The sequence below is a fragment of the Hydra viridissima genome, unplaced genomic scaffold (genome assembly GCF_058129835.1).
Source record: "Hydra viridissima isolate aposymbiotic clone 2 unplaced genomic scaffold, HvirCarnegie_v1 scaffold_1, whole genome shotgun sequence".
NCBI lineage: Eukaryota > Metazoa > Cnidaria > Hydrozoa > Anthoathecata > Hydridae > Hydra > Hydra viridissima.
The window spans coordinates 39554362-39572974 of NW_028324300.1; the positions used below are offsets into that span (position 1 = coordinate 39554362).

An 18613-nucleotide genomic window follows, 5' to 3' on the forward strand; every position below is an offset into this window, starting at 1 on the left:
AAACCAAATAAAGATTAAAAATAATTTAGAAAAGAAAAACAGTTTAATTACTGATTTAGTTGTTCATAAGCGTAGAGCAAATGCATTCTATGACCTTTTAAAGGAGCAGAGAGATGGTTTAAAAATTATTTGCTTTGACCATCAACAAAACCAAGTCATTCCTAAAGTTCTAGATTAGCAAGCTTATTACAGTAGACAACTATACATATACAACTTTTGTGTTGTAGAAAACAAAAATAACAGATCATTAAATCCAGATGTCACTATCTATACTTGGAATGAGAATGATTTCAAAAAGAATAGTTCTTCCTGTTCCAATGCAGTATTTGACAAGCTCTGCAATACAAACATGGATGGCATAGACACTGTTCGCTTAGTTTCTGATGCATGTGGTGGTCAAAATAAAAATATTGCTTTAATTTATATGGCAGGGTTCTGGCTGTTAAGACATGCACCAACGTTAGTAAAAACTATTGAACTTTTGTTTCCTGTTTGAGGACATACATTTTTGCCTTGTGACTGTGTATTTGGAACTTTAGAAAAAAAGCTTAAAAAGATTGAGTGAATATATTCCCCAGAAGAGTACTATAGTGTTTACAGTACACAGGGAAAAGTGAAAATTGTAGAAAGAGACTGGAGTGTGTTAGATTTTAAATCAGTATCACTAAGAGTTTTTAAAAAACCACTGCCAATCAAAGTTCAGGAAAATAAATGCTTTTTTATCACAAGAGGATCACTTAATACTAAAGTCCAAGGAGAACCAAATTTTAAATTTTTTCTGAACAGTCCTCAGATTATAAGAAAGAGAGGGCATGACTGTTTTTCTTGTCCATCTCAGATTCAGAAAGGAGTCCCAGTTGCTGATGCTAAACAGAAAGATATCAAAAGTTTAATTCTTGTGCATGCAGGAGTGAACTGGGAGCAGGATAATCGTTTTAATTTTTTAAAAAGTGTTGTTATTGATTCTTTAACAAAAGAACGCCTAGAAGATGAGGAAGATACTATATGCAGTTGTCTTGATGAAGATGCTGCAAGCAGACATGTTTAACTTTTTGTTGTATTTCAAATTTTGTTTTGTTGTTGATCAGTTTCTAAATAAAAACAATATTTTGTTTTTCCCTTTGTTTTATACTTCCTTTTCCGTTACCTTATTTATAGTATAATAATTAAAAACCTATAATTCGCGCAAGTTAAATAAATCAAAATATTTCAATGCTTTTTAATAAACTAACAAGCCATGAGAATTTAACCAAACATTTTCTAAATAATCTAAGTCCAACTGACATCAAAATAAGCTTAGTCCATATTTCAAAAAGGTTTATTTCGAGATCCTGTAAAGTGCTTGTGATTTTATAGTTTATATTTAATGATACAAATTTAACGAACACAATTTTTTTTGGAGCGCTAATTAGGCGTGGGGCAGTTTTCCTTCGATTTCTCAAAATCAATTTACTTGGACTTAGAGCGTTTTGCAGATGGGCTCCTCAAATACTATATGCAGAGCATATTGTAGCTATATAATGTGTAACCATTAGTAGTTATGACTATTATATGAAAATATTTTTATCTTTTTGTATAATGTGCATAAAAACATTAACTTTTTTTTTTTATAAAAAATAAGATGTATGCTGACCAGTGTTATTTTTGTTAACGAAAACAACAACAAAAAATTAAAATAAAACATTTTCCTTCAGCGAAAACGAAATAAAAACGAAGGCATTTTTAAAAAATGGAAACGAAATAAGGACTTATATGTAATTTAAAAAAGAAAATAAAAACGAAAAAATGTTTTTTTTTTATTAGGAACGATAATTAAAGATTATCTACACACTGTTAGGGATACTGTGTGTAGTAGTTACAAACTTTCTTTGAGGTAATTTTTGCTAAACTTAAACAAAACATTTTAAAGACATAAGTAGGACCAGTAGATTATCACGACAAAAAAAAAGTGAGAAAAAATACTGGAATTAGTTTTATAGCTAGAACCATTTTCATAGCACACAGATGTATGTATTTATGTGTGTATGTATTTATGTATGTATGTATGTATGTATGTATGTATGTATGTATGTATGTATGTATGTATGTATGTATGTATGTATGTATGTATGTATGTATGTATGTATGTATGTATGTATGTATGTATGTATGTATGTATGTATGTATGTATGTATGTATGTATGTATGTATGTATGTATGTATGTATGTATGTATGTATGTATGTATGTATGTATGTATGTATGTATGTATGTATGTATGTATGTATGTATGTTTTTATAGTGTGCCACAAGGTTATGCAAAAAGTAGCTACAATAAGACATGTACCAGAAAAAATCATCGCAGACATTATAAAGGATATTTATTTAACTATTGTATTTCGATATTGAATGTTATATATATTTTGAAAGTGCATATATTAATATTATTAAATTTCACTTAAGAAAGTTTGTGAAGTTTTGTACGTGAGAACGCACGTACTTTGCTTTTACACTCGACATCAGCTTTTGCAAAGTCTTCGGTTAGACTTTCTTTGTAGCTCTAATCCATTTATTTTTAAAGTCTAATGTTTTGGCTTTTTTTACATTGAACCTTAATTTTCTTTTGACAAGAGCCGAATATCTTTCGATAGGAGTTTTTTAGCGAGTTTTTGCATTCCAATCCATTTATAATTGGAATTCAGTTTAATAATATATTTTTTCAGTTAATAATTATAGAATAATATTGGTGTCCTGGAAGAGATCGGAAATATGCAGCACAATAAGTTTTATCGTCAATAATCAAACAAGATTTTTTAGCACATAACTTTTTATAGAGCAGCTTTGAACATCGAATTGCGACATTTTCTTGCTTTTCTTCACGACGAGGAAATTTTTTCTTTTTATAAGATTCATAGCCACAATTTCTCTTTACTCTTTGTATAGTGGAGAAATTTATTCGCTAAAGTTAGAACAGAAATCTCCGGTTTTCTGTCTAAGGCATCTTTCACTTTTTTACTAAGATCTCGTCTAAGATTTATTAGACGATGTATTTAAAGATTTTTTTCTTCCACTTCTTGGTTTTCTTTTGATTGTACCAGTTGGTTGGTTGTACCTTAATCTGCAGATCTTTAGAAATTGTTTTGTTTGATACACCAGGATTTTCAACGAGAAAATGCAAAATTTTGCACTGTTTTAAAATGATGCACGGTTTCCTTAAACACCACATCAGATTTTTTTCTGGTACACGTCTTAGGATCTTAGATTTGGAAATCAACAGATGATTTTAATTGAAGGAGAGTCCAATTCGGTTATGCATGATGAATATATGTAAAAACTTAAAAGTTGATTTTTGAAACCTTAGAACACAAACCTTATACATTAATACTGAGCAAATAATAAAAGTTTGGGTCGAGTGATATGACAAAAAAAAAGCGGTCTCTCAGGTTCACAGATTTTTCTGGAAGCAAATTAAATAGTTTTAATTTATTTTGATTTTTTTTCTTGTTTTTGTGTTGATTTTTACTTTTTGCAAAAAATATTTGGAAGGAGGAAAAAAAGGTTCAAATTTGCCAACTTATTTGTAGCAACAACTATTTGTAAAAATAGCAAAATTTAATAAATACTTAAATTTACTTAATAAATTTTTCAATTGTATTTAATTCTTTCGGGTGCATTCAAAAAAATTTTATCGAAACCTACTTGTATTTAAATACTTGTTCATAATTTCTATCACTTGAGAAAAGAGAAGCGCTAATTCACGGTCGTTTGGTAGCGCTGTTGTTGTACGCATGCGCAAATTTTACGGAAAAAAATCAACGCTTTCAAAATGGTTACGGCCCTTAGCAACGAAAATAATTTTTTTCTGGAAACCAAGTAATTGCATATTCTCCAATATACATAAATTTTTTTGTTGCTTTTTTAATTCAAATTAGTTTAACGATAACCCGGATGTGTACTAAAACACTTAAAACAAGAGAAGGAACATCTAAACGTTCGTTAACATTTGTTGTTGAGAAAGATGACTGGTTAACTACACGCGATTTGTATACATTTTTTCAACCCTACGTTCAAGGTTTTTAATCGTGGAAACCTAACCATATTTCTTGAAAAAGTAAAGGAGACCTTCTTCTATTTATTTCTTATAAATAGAAGAAGGTCTCCAAATCAAATAGTTCTTGGCATTCAATTTTTTTAATAGACAAAAAAGGCACTTTACTGCATTACCTTATGGACCATGATCTTCCAACATGTGTAACTTAGGAGGCACTAAAGCCTTAGGCCAAGTTGTGCGATAAAAATGCATCAGTTCAAAAATATTTTTTTCTAAAGAAAATATGATAGCAACATGAATCATGTTGTACTCTTAATCCCAGCTTTATAAGTTAAATAATTATAAATCATCAAAATTATCTTGCTAGGCATTGTTGTAGTATACTCTTCAACCTCAATAACAATAAACGCAATAAATTTCCAAAGCGCTTTGAGAAACTCATTATAAACAGAAAAAAAAAAGAAAAAAATCAAATAAAACTTATTAAGTTCCTTTAACATTTCTGTTGTCATTGTATTTTTTGAGTAGATTATACTATAGCATGCAGAAAATTTATGAAAGTGTAGTTTATGTTTTGTAATTATTTCGACCGAATTCTTGTGCAGACTTATACCAGAGAATCCTTCATCATAAATAAGAATTACATAACTTTAGCATATAGTTTTTCTAAAAAAGAAAATTGTCTCTTTAAAAAAATATATTGCATGATTTTATATTACTTTTTATTATTGTTATTAATAATGTTTCAGATTTGGAATAAATCAATTTATAAAAGAAATGGAACCTGAAGCATTTTATACACATGATTTGCAATAACACTTTTTCCATGGTATACTTGTCGCTGAACTTTCAGTTTTTGCAATACAGCTTCAATCTGTTGTGTGCATGGTCCTCACTTTTCTTCAGCGTAGATTCAAGCTCCAGAGTATTACATTGTTTTGTCTATAGAAGTGTTGATTGCTTTTAAATTAAGATTAGTTAAATAGTAGTTTCCACGAGGAAACATTGATCAGGAATGATCCAGATATAACATACAAAATGCTTAAGGTGGTACTTGCCTATAAAATATCAAAATTTTCCAATTTTTTTACTTTATAAATTTGAATAATATAATTATTGTAGATTTCAAAAATGTATATCGTTTATATGTTTCATAGTAAAAAAAATGACCTAAATTGTCAGTCATAAGAAAATGTTTTTGTAATGATAACTCACATGTGCATTGAATGTTTCAGAGAGATTTTATTTTGTTTTCTTGTTTTCTGAGTTTTTCAAATTTGAACAAGGATATCTTTTTAACTACTTGGAGATTATATATAAAATATTTGCACGCTGGTTATCAGGTTACTTTCGAGTAGGTTTAGGAGTATTGTAATTGTAATTGTAAAAATGAAATACAATTACACATTACAATACAATAATATTGTATTGTAATATTGCAGAAACAATAAAAAAAATTTATTTTGGTATTGTATTGCTGTGATGAAAAACAATTACAATAAGTATTGTATTGTTTTTTTCTAACAATACAATAAAATTCGAGAACTATTGTGTTGTATTGTTTTGATGAAATAAAATTACAATAACTATTGTAGTGTATTACTTTACATTATAGCAGAAAAGCTGACGTATTTTAACGTATTTATATTCTAGAGACTGGCCAACCGTCCTATGTGATCATTTTATTCGTTAATATCGATTACTTCGATTAATGGTAAAAAAAAAAAACCAAACGATTAAAAAGTTAATTAGAGCGAGTTTTCTATAAACGATCACGCGACAAGAGAGCGTCTAAATGATTAAAACGATTAATATTCATGAAATTTGATTTTTAATCGATTTCATTTTTTTAATTAAGGTAGCTGCAATAACTCGATTAAATTATTGTTCAGTTTACTTTTGGCTGTTGAAGTGAGAAGAAAATGCCGTCTTTGATTTGCCAATATTTCACAAAATGTGAAGGTAAGATTTTTGTTAGAGCATAATAAAAAAAAATAAAGTGTATTTAATAATTTTTCATGATTTTTATCCTCATTCCACAAAATGTAAATGTAATACTTTTCTTTAAAGAAAATTAAATAATATTTAATGGTTTTAGTCTTTTTCCACAAAATGTAAATTAAGATTTTTCTTAAACAAAATAAATAATTCCATACTATTTTATATCTTAAGTTGTTAATGAAAAAGCTTTTAAAGGCACTTTTTAATGTAACACAATAATGCGTATTGACTCTCCTTTGTAAGTACAACATCTTTAAACATTATAACAAAATTAGTGACAAAAAGTTAAAAAACTAATTATTTACTACCTATATAGTGCATAAAGTGATTCATATTTAGTTAAAGATTGTTGGACAACAGAAGGTAATTGCATAGAATGAATGATAACGGCCTCATACCATGTGTAGGCCCCAGCCCTCAGCCCGTCCTCTGGATCTAACATCAACAACTCAAGTAATTACTAGGTCTGCATATGCTTTGCCACAGACAAATATCGTAGTTTTTGTGTTTTTAGGTGATAGAACACGATGTGATACATGCCATGAGAAAGGTCTATCTGTGTATTTCTCTTACAAAAGTGGATCAACATCTACCATGCTATTCCATCTTAGAACCAAACACCCAGAACAAAATGATGAATTGGAAGCTTAAAGAAGAAAAGTGGTGAGGATAAAATACGATACTTGTCACAAAAAACAGGAAGTTGTTTGGACTCAAAAAAGTCATCTGTAAAGTATGGATACAAAAGTCCTCGCCAACAAGAAATTGATATGTCTATCACAAGATTTCTTGTACGCTTGAACCTACCACTACATACTGTGGATACTGAGGCATGGAAAGATTTTCTTTTTGACATCCATCCTGAGGCAAACACAAAGTGCAGCAGTACTTTAGCAAAGTATAAGGTACCTCTACTTCATAATTGCCTTCATGATGCCATGAAGAAAAAACTTGAGAATGATTTAAATGGCCAGGCAGTTACACTAACAACATATCACTGGACATCCAAGCCTGGAGACTCATTTCAATGCTTCACAATACATTACATTTGTCCGATGTGGAGGTTGTATTCATACACACTTAAAGTTGCCAAGTTCAAAGGCAAGCATACTGGTGTAAACATTGGCAAAGAAATTGATAAACTGATTTCCCTGGACTTCCCTGTTCTCAAAACTTCAGATCAGATTTTTTGTGTTTTGGATGGTGCAGCAAACATGAGGTCAGGTTTGAGCAATGCAAAATTTGTCAAGAGCTTAGACAGAACAAAATGATGAATAGACAGTGGAAGCCTTCAATGCATTGATCACAAGCTTAAAAGTATTCTTCAAATAGCTGTTGAAGCAGACTCAACACTTAAAGCAGCTATCCAAAAACTAAACAAATTCACCACTAGATTATCACATTCTGCACCATGTCGAGCCCTTCTCTCTGAGGTGTGCTAAGACACACAACTCACCTACAAAGTTATACCCAAGCCATGCAAAACGAGGTGGAATTCACACTGCATCATGATTCAAACAATGGTGCAGATGAAGGAGGCAATTTTAAATCTAAATGTGTATGACATTTCAAATCATTTTGAAAAAGTTCTCTTGACTCATGGGGATATCACACCACGAGAGGAAATTCTCCCCATTTTGCAAACAATCAAGACAACAAGTGAGTGGATGTCTTGTGACAAGGAAGTGAGAAATGATTTTGCTCTTGTGCGAATCAAATCTTTGTTTTTGACTCTCAGAAAAGAGATTCAAAAAGATGCAGGCTCTCATTCATACAAAGCTTTTTTAAACAAAGCACTAGATCTTTTGACAGAAAAATTCCCGTTGAAAGGTGCAAAGATTAATGCACTTGCTCTAGGACACTTGTTTAATCCAGTTGTACGAGGTTCACTTCTTCCAGATGATCTAAAAGAAAGCATGATTAACTTGTTGATAGAGGAACATGAATCCACACTTCAGTTCAGAGAAAAAAAACTTGTCCGTGTTGAACCAGAATTGCTGTTTGAACCAAGTGATGATCCTTGTGAAGAGAACATGGCAAAACTGCTTAACACTTTGTTAACTGATCAAGGGTCACTGTCTCTAAGTTCAATGGAAATAGAGCCTCTTAGATCAGAGTTCAATGACTATGCACTGTTGCCACGTGTTGGAACAAACACAGACATCCTGGAGTGGTGGAGGAATAATGAAAAGGTGATTCCAATGCTTGCCGAAATTGCAAGAGGGGTATTGGCCATTCCACCAATTTTATCTTCATCAGAGAGAGCTTTTTCCACTGCAGGGAAACTGCTGACAAAACATAGGCATAATCTAAATCCAAAGACAACTGAGAAAGTGATTTACGTCAACAAAAATTATGATCATTTAAAAGACTTGGTAAAAGGGGAGTGGTATTTGAACAAGGAGGCTGTCCCTGCTGAGAGTTTGGATGATATTTCAGACTCTGAATCTTCTTCTGCCACAATTTCTGACTCAACCAATCCTGGAAGAAACTCAGATTTAAATGAACTTGAAGATAATGCTTTGGCAGAGCAGCCAACACGACAGCCTTCAAAAAAGAGGAAAAATTCCTAAATCATCTGAAGCCTTGCCTCTTAAACAAACCAACAAAAATAGGTAAACTAACTGAGAGACTTTTTGTTTGCCATCTTTTAATGTGTTCGTGATTTTTGTACAATAAATGTTAAAACAAAATGAGTTTCATTGTGTTTTTCATTTTGTGTTTTTCTCTTTAAATAAAAAAAAAAATATTTTTTCGAGTTTTTTATGAAAAAGGAGTATTAGAAATTTAAAAAATCTAACTAGATTTAAAATGAATAAAATGACTAATTGTTAGACAATTTGATTAAAATGATTAATAGTTTACTCGAAACTGATTAAAACGATCACACAACTTTAATCGAATTAATCATTAATTTTTTAATTTGGTTGGTCATTAATCGATAATCGAAAATCGCGGTTGTCCGCTCTCTAGAAAAAACCTTCCGATTTTTTGACAGTAGTTGAAGAGTTGTGGGAGCGAGTGCGCTCTCCTCCGTTATTATTTTATTTTTCAATTTCATAAAAAGACTTTTTATTTAATGTTTATTAATTTTACGCGGTTTTATTTCGGATTTAGTTAGCCACATATACTAATTTTTAAACTATCAGATTAATTCAGAAATAAGTGCGTGTGACCAACTGAATCCAAACTAGGATTGGATATTATCCAAATACAAATCATTTTGTTTTTGAACTTTAAAAAAAAACTATAGCAAAAAGCAAAGTTATAAATATTTTAGGAACTATTACTTTTCGTTCCTTCAAAAAAAGAATTCTTTCTCTTTCCTCGTTCCGTTATTTTAAAAGGAACCAGTTCCAAACTTCGTTTCTCAAAAAAAGAACTAGTTTCAGGAACTCGTTCCTTTTGGAAAGCGTTCTTCCAAACATAAAGATTTTGCTGTTTTCTTATATATATATATATATATATATATATATATATATATATATATATATATATATATATATATATATATATATATATATAAATATATATATATAGATGTAAAAACAGCAAAATACCTTTATTACAGTTTTTACAGTTTTTTACTATTTATTCAACTAGTTCATATCAATTTAAACTGAAATATACTAGCTAAATAAATAATCGTTTTTATTATGGATATTAAACATCTTGAAACGTAGAAATGCGAATTATATGTTATAAAATTTTATTAAAAGAGATAAAGTAATTACAAACGTATCTAGAGCTGCAACTTTACGTGAAATAATGACAAAATGCAAGTTTCCTAAATGTTTATTGCAGAATGTTTATGTTTTTTGCCTGCCAGTTTAGTGCGCATGTTCACGTGATTGAATATTTTGTAAATTGGTCAGCAGATAAAATAGGTACGTGCGTATCTGGGTTTTTACGGCACCGATTTTAAAGACAAAAACTGTGACCTTTTTTTTCACAGCGTGCTCGAAGTCGGTGTGGTAATGATGTATTTATTTGTCTTTTCTTTTAGGATTTTATATCAGCTTAGACTTTATTAAAAAAGTAGAATGTTTTATGTTGAACATATAATGGTTTTTTTTTTGCGTGTAATAAATTTTTCAGTTTTTTTTATTGCTATTTAAAATTTCGTTTCTGTTCCGTTTGTTTTTTTTTTTAGGATTTTATATCAGCTTTGACTTTATTAAAAAAGTAGAATGTTTTATGTTGAACAAATTATGGTTTTTTTTTTGCGTGTAGTAAATTTTTCAGTTTTTTTTATTGCTATTTAAAATTGTGTTCCTGTTCTGGCACTGCAGTGATATTGAAGGCATGTTGGTACATTTTTGAAATTTTCCAGTAAACTGTATAGATCTATTTTCTATGTGCCTGCCAAATTTCATTAAAAAATATTCATGACCACATACCGTATTTTTCGACCCAGTGGAGGTACCAAACTGTTTCTGCTAATGTTACTGTTACTTTTTGTTATAAATTCTGTTGTTTTTTTTACAGTTACCAGTGATTTTCATTCGGTTTTAAAATTTCGTTTCTGTTCCGGAGGTGCATTAATATTGAAGGCATGTTTGGTACATATTTAAAGTTTTACAGGCAACTGTATAGATCTATTTTCTATGTCCCTGCCAAATTTCATCAAAAAATATTCATGACCACATACCCTATTGTTCCACGCAGTGGAGGTATGTATTTCCACTTCCGTTACATAGTGTTAGGGGGAGGGGCGGTTTTTGACAGTAGAGAATTCAGTATATTTGTTTTTTTTATTCATTATAATGATATATTTTATTAGAACTGTTATTTATATATTTATCTTTCATTGAAATTCATTAGTAACGATAAAAATAAGGCGAAAACGCTGAGCACACTTGTCCAAAGTTGGAAATAACTACTCCGAAGCTTCCCGAAAAAACCCTTTGGAGCGGAGTATCTACATATGTTCCTGATTAGAAAAATGAAAAAAATGAAATCCTTCATGACCGTCCGTGCAAGAAATTTCAGTTAAAAAAATAAGATTTTTGCAAAAAAAAATTTTAATTTTTTTTTTCAAAATTTGATGAAAAAATCAGTTCTTAAGTATTAGTGGCACATCCCTAATAAAATATTGAACCAATATTCGGGAAAAGGCATTTTAATGACATATTCATGTTTTCATTCGTGGAATGCACAACTCAAAAATGCCAAACTCAGCAAAAAATCATGAAGACTGTCGGAAGTCAGTTTGTCTCCTCTGTATGAAAAAATGTTCTAGGGAGCTAACAAGTTTTCTTAAAGACCAAGTCAAGAGTCTGATTTCTCAGGATGTTGACTTTTGTGACACACGAGTCCCACTTGGAATGTGTGATTCTTGCAGACTGCTTCTGAGGAGAAAGAAAAATGGTGAGAATGTCTCTGTCCCTCCCATTTTTGATTTCTCATCTGTCATGCCTAGGCCTGAGACAAGAGGACAGCAGTGTGATTGCATCATTTGCAAAATTGGACACCTGAAAGCATTGCAAAAGCACCCATTTGAAATGCCACAACAGCCTTTACCATCCCAAGACCAAAGAAGATGTTCTGATTGCCTCTCCTTAATTGGAAGAGGAGTACCTCATCAATGCAATCAGTTCACATTCAGGCATAACATAAAGATGTTGGCATCAAAAGATTCCAAAGTCAGTGAACAGATTGCTTCAGCAGTCATTTCATCTAAAGAGGCTTCTCCTCATGGAACCCTAAGAATAGCACAAAGTGGTGGTGGGCGACCTTTGCCAATTACTCCAGGTAACTGTAACTTGCAAATCTTTTATCTGATAGTAATTAAAACTTTGTCATTGTCTTTGTCTTTTACAAAAGAAAAAACCTTTAACAAATAAAATTTGCAGTTCAAATCTAAACTTTACTTTCCATAAAGAAAACTTGGTTGTTTATGTGAAAAATTTGCTCCTACTCATAGCAATGTTTTTAATACAGGTGCAGCAAGCGCAAAAAGACTCTTTGGTGATGAAGTAGTTCTAAAAGCCCAAGACCTTGCAAACATTCAGACAAACGCAGGGCTGTCTAATGCAAGCGTCAAAAAATTGGCCTCAACATTGAACCATGTTGCACAAGCCAGAGTTGTTGAACCTCAATTCCGGGCAAAATTCCATCAAATAGGTACACAACTATCTGAACATTTCACTCACACAAACATAACTGTGACACATGAAAAGTCTCAGACAAAGAAACAAATTGTGGTTCACTGCAAGAATCTCTCTGAACTTCTCAATGATGTCTTGCTCAAAAGACAAGTGTATAAAGAGCACATAGTCAAGCTTGGAATTGACGGTGGTGGTGGTTTCCTCAAGGTTAGCCTTGGGATTCAAGAAGATGAATTGATTTCTCAAGTTCAAGCTCCACCAGACAAGAAGACACTTACATCTTTTGCAGCAAAAGACAGTGGTGTGAAATCTCAACTTCTTGTTGCTGTAGCAGAGGATGTACCAGAAAACTATGAGAATTTGAGAACAATACTATCTCTCATCTTCTCTGAGCGAGTTGACTTTCTTCTTTCAAGTGACCTGAAGGTGGCAAACCTTGTGTGTGGGCTTCAGTCACATGCCAGCTCACACCCTTGCACATGGTGTGACATTGACCACAATAGGTTATCACAGAATGGTAACTTTCGAACCTTTGGATCCATCAGAAGATCTTATGCCTCATTTAAAGCAGCTGGTTTAGACATGAAAAAGGCTAAACAATTTCAGAATGTGGTGCATGAGCCCCTCTTGGATTTTTCTGACAATGCATTTGTTCTTGACATCATACCACCAATGGAGCTACATCTCCTTCTCGGTGTAGTGAACCATCTGTTCAAGGCACTAAAGGACTCCTGGCCTGAGGCTGAAGAATGGCCTAAAGCTCTTCATATCAAAGAACAGCCTTTTCACGGAGGGCAGTTTGCTGGGAATGAATGCCGCAAACTCCTCAAAAATGTTGACCTTCTTCAAAGACAAGCAGAGAATTGTTCAGCTTTTCATGTTTTTTCATTCATCGACACTTTGAGAAAGTTTGATGCAGTTGTGAATGCCTGCTTTGGAAATCATCTGGATTCAAACTACTCAAAGAAAATTGACCAATTTCAACTGGCTTTCCTCTCCTTGCCAAAAGTAAGTGTGACTCCAAAAGTCCACACTGTCTTCTTTCATGTCAAGGATTTAATTGATCGTCACAAAAAGTCTCTTGGACCATTCAGCGAACAGACAACAGAAGCCCTTCATCACAGTTTCCGAACCCACTGGGAGAGATACAAAAGGCCTCTGGGTCATCCAGACTATCCAGAAAAGTTGCTGAGTTGCATAGTAGATTTCAACAGCAAGCGTCTTTAATGCAAAGTTATCAAGAAAACATCGTCTCTTTGTTTCAGTTTATTTATGTTTTAGTTTTTCAAAAAAGCTTGACTAACTAACATTAAAGCTGCCCCCAACTCAATTTTTTAAAGAGTACATTGTTTTCTCACATTGTTTTCTCACATTATTTCTTTGTTATGTGTTCATAGAATAAAAAGAATAAAAGCAATCTGCAGTGGACAATTGTTAAATCATTTTTAAAAAAATCAAAATTAAACTTGCTAAACAATCATTTTACTTTTGATTTTGAAGTTTTTTAAACATTTTAGTGACTTACCCATGCATCAGGGATCTGTTATGTAGTGTAGATCAATGTTTAGTGAATAAAAAATGTGTTTTCTTTTGATTGCAAAAAAATATTTTTTGTCGCAATTTCTTACATTTTAAAACTAAAATTTCTCGCTCGGACGGTCATGAAGGATTTCATTTTTTTCATTTTTCTAATCAGGAACATATGTAGATACTTCGCTCCAAAGGGTTTTTTCGGGAAGCTTCGGAGTAATTATTTCCCATTTTGGACAAGTGTGTGAGGCTTTTAATGTATTTAAAGATCACCTCCATAAATATATATATATATATATATATATATATATATATATATATATATATATATATATATATATATATATATATATATATATATATATATATATATATATATAATTATTATAAATATTGTAAGAAAACGCGATATTTTTTTATGCATGTTTTATAAAATTTTATTATAAATTTTACGATTACGTTTTAATCGTTAAAAATACTTTGTTTCTTTAATTCGAAACTTTTTTAGTTACGTTTTTTAATCGTTTTGCACATTTCACTACGCAAATTAACAATGATTCTATTACAAAGCTGCCGTTAGCCGAAAGCGAGTTTTAAACGAAAGTTGCATTTTTCTTAAGCAATGCTTCATAAAAATAATGTTACTTAAATGAGCATAACTTTTTTTGTAATGATTCTTTTTTCATAAAGTTTTCACCATTTTATGGTGAACCATATATAAAACTTGAATAAATAAATGGTTTGAAATTTTTACACACGTACCTAAAAATATCGTACGTTTTTGAAAAACTTCATCCAAAAAACGCAACAAATGATTTTATGTAGGTGTCGAAGAATAAAAACCCACCCATGAAAATAAATAGTATATACGTATATATAGATGTTATTTTTTTTAGAAAAGGTTGCACTACAATAATTTTTTTGGGGACGTCGTTTTGCTTTAGAATTGATAAAGTTATTTAATTTTAAATGTTTCAGTTTTGTTTATACACAAGTAAATTAAGCTAATTCTTTCGTCCCCACATAAAAATAGATTCTGCAACTATTTATTTATTATGTCAAACAGTTTTTTTTTTTTTTTTTTTTTAGTAGTCTAATAGGGTGGGTTTTTTGTTTTCTAAGTGGAGATTTTATAAATTTCCCCCGTCTTTTGATATTTTATTGTTAACGCAACTTTTTACGCAAGAAAAGAAAAAGATAAAGTTTTTTTTTTTCGGTGCCAAAAGTTTAACGAGAAACTTTACGGAAATATTTCATAAAATGTATATGAATTGAAAATATTAAAACACGAATATCTTTGGAACCAAATAAGCTACAGAAGTGGTTGAAACCATTTTGAAAATAAAATATATTAAGGAATCCAATGCATTTGAAATAAAAAAGATTTTTATTGGCTAAAAAAATTGCCTAAACTCCCTACTTGTATTTGATTTATTTCATCATTACATCACCAACAAAAGGTAAGCAAGAGTTTCTCATTCAGTTTGTTCAAATAGGAAGCCATACAAGTAGTATTAAGCTATGATAACTTATTTATGTAGAGTTTTGAGTCATTTTGAAGATTAAGTAGCCTAGGGGCAAGATGAACGGGGCCAGGCTTGGACTGGGCCGCCGGGATATCGGGAGATTCCCGGTGGGCCAATTGGCATAAAAAATTACATTATATTTTTAGTTAGGCTACATTTTATTTTCCAAATAAAATGTAAATTAAAGTTTAACTAAAAATATAATAACTTTTTTTCTGGCCTCTAATTGCATCTACTTAAAGGCCATTTGCCGGCTAATTTTATAAATTTTGTCGGCCATCTTGACTTGATCGAAAGTAGTATTATATTAATAGTGAGTTTAAGCATGCGCGCTTTATCTTTAGGCGGTGTTAGTACAAGCGTTAGCAAGTGTGCTACCATTACAAGTTTAAAAAACGTTAAGCACGTAAAAACTTCAACAAGCGCGTTTTTAGTCATTAATTATTCATAACTTATTTTTAAGTTAAAATTTTTTCCAAAAAATATCTGTGCTGTAAACAATTAAAATATACATACAAATACAGCTACAAAATTTTCAGAACTTGCGAACAGTGAACTGGGAAAAAGGGACCTCGACATTGAAGTTCAGACTGGTTTGAAAGAGAAAAGAATTAGAGCAAATCAACTACTTGAAAGTGCAATAGATAAATTTCGTATCAATGTTCACAACATGGTAATGGATCAAGTAATCAGTAGTTTAAAACAGAGATTCTCAGAGCATGGTAATCTATATGCTGATTTATCTTGTTTAGATCCAAGAAATTTTGCAAAAATTTTGAAAAAAATGCCTAGTGGCAGATTGCAGCATCTGAATGGGTTATTCAGAAAGTTTGATGCTTATGTAACAAAAGATCAGCTTCAAACGGAATTATCGGACTTTGCAAGGAAATGGGAAGGTTTCGAAATATCTCTTGAAGATGAATATAACTTGATATTTGACACGGAAGTATCTGACTCTGTCTCGGACAACATGCAACAATATAAATCCGAAGAATCTAAAACTGTCTTTACAATCCCAGAAGTGGAAAACCGTGACAGCCACAGAAATAAATGCAAATCTTGCAAAAAATGTATTGTTTATTGTTACTTTGTCCTCCAGAAGTTTAACTTGCATAGTCTTGCGTATTCAAATTTGTTTCTGGCTAAAAAATTGTGCTGACATTATCCTCATCACAAGTTGCTTGTGAAAGGTCATTTTCGAAATTAAAATATATTTTGAACAGATTAAGAAATTTGATGAGCCAGTCAAGTTTACAGTCATTCATGCTGATATCTTGTGAAAAAGACGTTCTTCCGAGAATTAATAACGATGCAATAATTGATGTCTTGGCATCGACTAGTCAAACGATGAAAAAGTTGCTATACTAGTCAATATTGAATAGCGATTATGTCTCCTATTTCTAGACTCCAACTAACAGCAGTGTTTTAGAAATATTTATTTTTATCAATATTTAGGCTGGGAAGTTTAAATTTTTTTTTTCATACTTTAAATAATAATAAACAGTAATGTGCCTAAAAATAAAAAGTCCTTTACTAATATTTTTTACAATATAGTTAAATTTAGAAAAATAAGGGCGTTAATCATAGTCGCTGTCATGGGCGGCGTGAAGGCTCTTGGCTCCCCTCTATATATATATATATATATATATATATATATATATATATATATATATATATATATATATATATATATATATATATATATATATATATATATATATATATATATATGCAACATACAATGAAGTGGGCCGCCGTGACAAAATTTCCCGGGCCGTTTTTTCAAGCCAGTCCGACTCTGAGCGGGACAAGTTGACTCGTTTGTCGTTTCGCCAAATTACATGTTTTACCATAAACTTGTATTGTAATAACTTTTGTGTTGCTTAGTCATTATTACATTGCTTTATTATGCATTAATTATTTGTATGACATTTGCTTTATTTTGTTGTGTTGGAATTTGCTATGAACTGATTAGCAGACTTTTTTTTGCATAGCCCTATATAAATATATAGTTTGATTGTTTAAAAAATTACATAACCGTTTGTATTACATACTTTATTAACTAGAATTTATGATATCGTGTTATTTGGGAAGGTAATGGTATAATGGAATTTACTTTTTTTTAAGTCGCCATCTTGCCCCGCATACAGGGCAAGATGATAATTTGAGGTAACTTTGGTTAATGAGTTTTTTCCAGGCTATTTATAATTTTTATATTGGTTTTTTTTATACATATGTGACGCATAATAATTTTTTTCCACTTTTTGATAAAGTTTTACTTATTGAAACTGTTATTGAATAAGATATAAGTGCTTTTCAAAACGTTCGTCATCATGCCCCATGTTCCCCTATTTCAAACTGAGTTTTTGCGGGTTTTTTTTTTTTTTTGTGGATTGAATTCCTTTGCGAATTAATTCGCTTTGTGGTTTTATTTCAATTAGTGGATTGGTCCGATAAAATTTATATTGTTATATTTCTTCTACTTAAATAATAATAGAAATAAAAATAGAGATAAAAACTAGTTTGAAAAATTGTTACGTTCATTTCAACAATTAAGGCAAATAACCTTTAAATAATTAGTTCTTTTAATGAAAACTTTATGCAGACCTCAAAAATATCATTTTTTGTTCAGACAAATATGAAAGAAAAATCAAATAATCTGATTTATTCCATTTTTATTTTCTTTTATGTTTTTCATCTTTTCAGATGCCTAAGCTATCTAATTTTTGAGAATTCTTCAGCAAGGTGGAGGAAAACAAGGCAAAATGTAAGGCCTGTATTAAGCCAAAAACCGAGGTGTCATTAGAGCTTGCTCACTAATTCAATGAAGATCTAAAGAAAAGATTCGAAGGGGAGCTGATGAATATTGAATTCTCTATTGCTCATTTTTTAAATCCTAACAGGAAGGGCATGTGCTTTGTGGATGAGGGAGAAAATTTTGAAGTAGTCAAAACTGCAGTAGAGAAAGGTATGGAAGAACTGTCAAAAAAATAAATTTTGGCTAGCCAAAGCACTCCTTCCCCTTCAATGTTGGATGATGAAGATGATGACAACTTTGATTTCACTGAACAACTGAGGAAGAAAATGTTTGGTGCAGGTTACGTTACTCCTTGAGGTGAAACAAGTATATTTACCAGTATATTTACCCAATGATGTCAAGGCTGGCCAGAAAAAACCTCTGTATACCTGCAGCATCACCAACATCTGAAAGAGTTTTCTCAACAGCAGGGAATATATACAGCTCTAGAAGAACCAATCTTTCAACCTCAAAGGTTGAGATGTTGGTATATATGAAAGAAAACACTAAGCAACTCAGTAAAATTCAGGACATTGTGTGACCAGGAAATGAATTTGGAAAATGATTAACTTTCAGTGTGATTTTGACTTTTTTTATTTCTTAACATGGAAATCATTTCT

The 18613-nt window shown here is 31.1% G+C and overlaps 1 protein-coding gene and 1 pseudogene across 1 annotated transcript; both read left to right on the top strand.

The window, feature by feature from the left end:
* Positions 1-7322: 7322 nt before the first annotated feature.
* On the top strand, positions 7323-8322 carry LOC149894937 (uncharacterized; annotated as a pseudogene).
* Positions 8323-11144: 2822 nt separating this feature from the next.
* On the top strand, positions 11145-16355 carry LOC149894938 (uncharacterized). The gene is made up of 3 exons (XM_090080220.1): positions 11145-11784; positions 11974-13332; positions 15736-16355. Exons 1-3 carry the CDS (start codon positions 11184-11186, stop codon positions 16353-16355), a joined length of 2580 nt encoding a protein of 859 aa, XP_089936346.1. The 5' UTR covers positions 11145-11183.
* Positions 16356-18613: the final 2258 nt, after the last annotated feature.

Coding starts and splice junctions, on each gene's coding strand:
- LOC149894938 (XM_090080220.1), top strand. CDS start 11,184: ATGCACAACTCAAAAATGCCAAACTCAGCAAAAAATCATGAAGACTGT. Junction 11,785..11,973: donor ACCTTTGCCAATTACTCCAG/GTAACTGTAACT, acceptor TTTTTAATACAG/GTGCAGCAAGCGCAAAAAGA. Junction 13,333..15,735: donor CTATCCAGAAAAGTTGCTGA/GTTGCATAGTAG, acceptor CAAAATTTTCAG/AACTTGCGAACAGTGAACTG.